This window comes from Emiliania huxleyi (genome assembly GCF_000372725.1).
Source record: "Emiliania huxleyi CCMP1516 unplaced genomic scaffold EMIHUscaffold_772, whole genome shotgun sequence".
NCBI classification, from domain to species: Eukaryota; Haptophyta; order Isochrysidales; family Noelaerhabdaceae; genus Emiliania; species Emiliania huxleyi.
This window is the reverse complement of record NW_005196225.1, coordinates 1-2,316: the sequence shown is the minus strand read 5'-3', so window position 1 is coordinate 2,316 and position 2,316 is coordinate 1. Positions and strand designations below refer to the sequence as shown.

General features: G+C 59.6%; 1 protein-coding gene across 1 annotated transcript in view; it reads left to right on the top strand.

Moving 5' to 3' along the window:
• The window catches only part of EMIHUDRAFT_121037 (hypothetical protein), a gene marked incomplete at both ends in the record, with an annotated part of 4,465 nt that extends 2,152 nt beyond the window's left edge, over positions 1–2,313 (top strand). The window contains 2 exons of the mRNA XM_005760192.1: positions 1,365–1,977; positions 2,080–2,313. Coding sequence (XP_005760249.1) covers positions 1,365–1,977; positions 2,080–2,313 — 847 coding nt within the window. The remainder of the gene's footprint in view (positions 1–1,364; positions 1,978–2,079) is intronic.
• Positions 2,314–2,316: the final 3 nt, after the last annotated feature.

Genomic DNA, 2,316 nt, shown 5'->3' with positions numbered 1-2,316 from the left:
TTGATGGAAGCCGCCCAGAAGTCGGGGTCGAGCTCGTTCTGGGCCTTGTCGCCGAGAAGGCCGTGTGCGCCGGCCTTGTCCTCGGAGTATTTGAAGGCGGCCTACGCACGTGCCGGTGGCGCCACTGAGTGAGGGAAGCGCAGCGAGCGCTCGGCGCGCGGCGGCGGCCGCTCCTCGTTGAAGCTGATTTTGCCCGTGTGTATCTCTTCGCTTATCCGCAGCGCGTCCGACTGCTTCTGTACGAGGATATGCCGGCAGGTCTGGTGAGTGAACGATTTGTCTGGCCCCTGGTTCTGCGCAATCTTGCCGTCGCCCTTCTTGCCAAACTTGTCAGCCTTCTTTCCGAGCGACTCACTCTCCTCTGCCTTCTCCTTCCGCCGGTCCTTGCCCATCCGGAGGGAGGCAGCGATTGGTGGGCTGGAGGCGGGAGGCGGGCGCGGCCAAGAGGAGAGAAAAGAAAACGAGCTCCTCGTGACGGCGCGCTCATCTGGCTCACGTATCCTATGCGAGAGAGACCCCCTGTGCCCGTGCCCAGCCCTCTCCGCGCCGCGATGCGCCCTCCCCCCTCGCTTTTGCAAAATCCTGCAAAGGTGGGGACGTGTCTGTCCTCGACCCAGCCCTAGCCTGGGATGTCTGTTTTATTTATTTATTTATTTATCTGGCTCACAGTTGCAAAAAAAAATCTTGTCGTCCACCACACGCAGCAGATCTCCATGGCGGCGGTGGCGGGCGACGCCGAAAACATCAAGAAGCAGGCGCGCAAGATGCGCATCAACTGGATCAAGAACAAGCAAGCGGCAAACGGCCTCTTGAGAGAGAGATTTTTAGCAATACCAAACAACTCTAACACTCACACGTAATTTGGGTTTTTGCCTCTTGTCCTCGGCCCCTTGGGTTAGGTTAGTTAGGTGGGAAGGTGAAGAACAGCCAGGCTCGGACTGGACACCAACGCGGTATGGGTGGACGCTAGACAGATGATGACGACACGCATGAGCGACACACAGACACAATCGGCCCCGGTGGGGGGTGCCCGCGCCGACTACCTAGTTCCGCGGACGGGCCCCTCCACCCTTCACGTAGTGGGATCGCTTGTCATGTGAGAGATTGCGTTGTGTTCTTGTTGCGCCGCTTTCTCTTTTTCTGTTAGTGCCAGTGCGCGCCAGTCCCGTGCCTAGTCCCGTGCCTTGTGAGGGAGTTTGAAAAAAAACTCTTCCCGCACCACAGCCAGTTTCGCCGACAACCTTGCCAGCTGAAGAGCAGCTAATGCCGCTGGTCGTGCTCACGCAAGGGCTCTCGCCGCCATCCCAGCCTCCCGCACTGTGGATCCAAATTGAGCATGCAGATAGCGTGCAGCCACACAACAGGAGCGCTCAGTCTCAGACGTTGCAGTCTCAGCCTGATGCAGTGTACTGGACGTTCGTCGCCATCGTCGCCTTAACACCTCTGCTGCTCTTTCTCATCGCTGTGACGGCGAAGTGCATGCTCCGGCGCGAGCGGCAGGATATGGGCGTCGGCGACGCTGAGATCGTGAGCATCTTGTGCAAAGCTCACACTGCTGACGTACGAGTGCGACTCGCAATCACGTATTTTACCCTCTGTTGTGCGTGGGCCATTTACACAGTCACCGACCTCTCAGCCTACATCAAATGGCTTTTGGACATGAGCTCCACGCGAAGCCAGGCGGTGTTCGACGAGCAATGGTCGCTGCCTGCACCGCTCCTCGGGGTAATCGACGGCATAATTCCCCGTCTGATACTGTTGGCGCTCCGCCCAGTCGATCGGGAAGGAATGTGCGCCGTGGGAGCCTACTCTGTCGTGCAGGGCCTAATTTGCCTAGCGAGCGACTACAACATGTTCAAGCACCGGTACATTCCCGAGGCCGAAGCCGCTGAGTGGAGCCCGAGAGCGACAGCCATCGTCTGCTTCATGGCCGGCACCTTTCCGAGGTGGTCCTTCTTCACGCTTGCGAATCTCTCGGTCTGTTTTCTCCACCGGACATCGACCCGTGGCGCGCTCCGCCGCCTCTGGCGTGTGGATCTCTACACGCAGCTTGCAGGGCAGCTCGTGTGGTACCCCCAGGCAGCACTCTACCTGCTCGCTGGAGACGCGGTGCCCTTTTTTCTGCAGCAGTGCTGCTGGGGCTCGCTGATCGGGACATGCGTCGTGGTGCCCGTCTATCTCTACCGCGGCCGCATCCAACGCGGCGCGATGTCCATGGTGCTGCCATCCGACGCGAACGGACTCGTCGCTGTTGCAGCTCTGATGCGATCTGGGCTCTCACCACGGGCGTTCGAGCAAAGAACGCTCGAGGCGGTT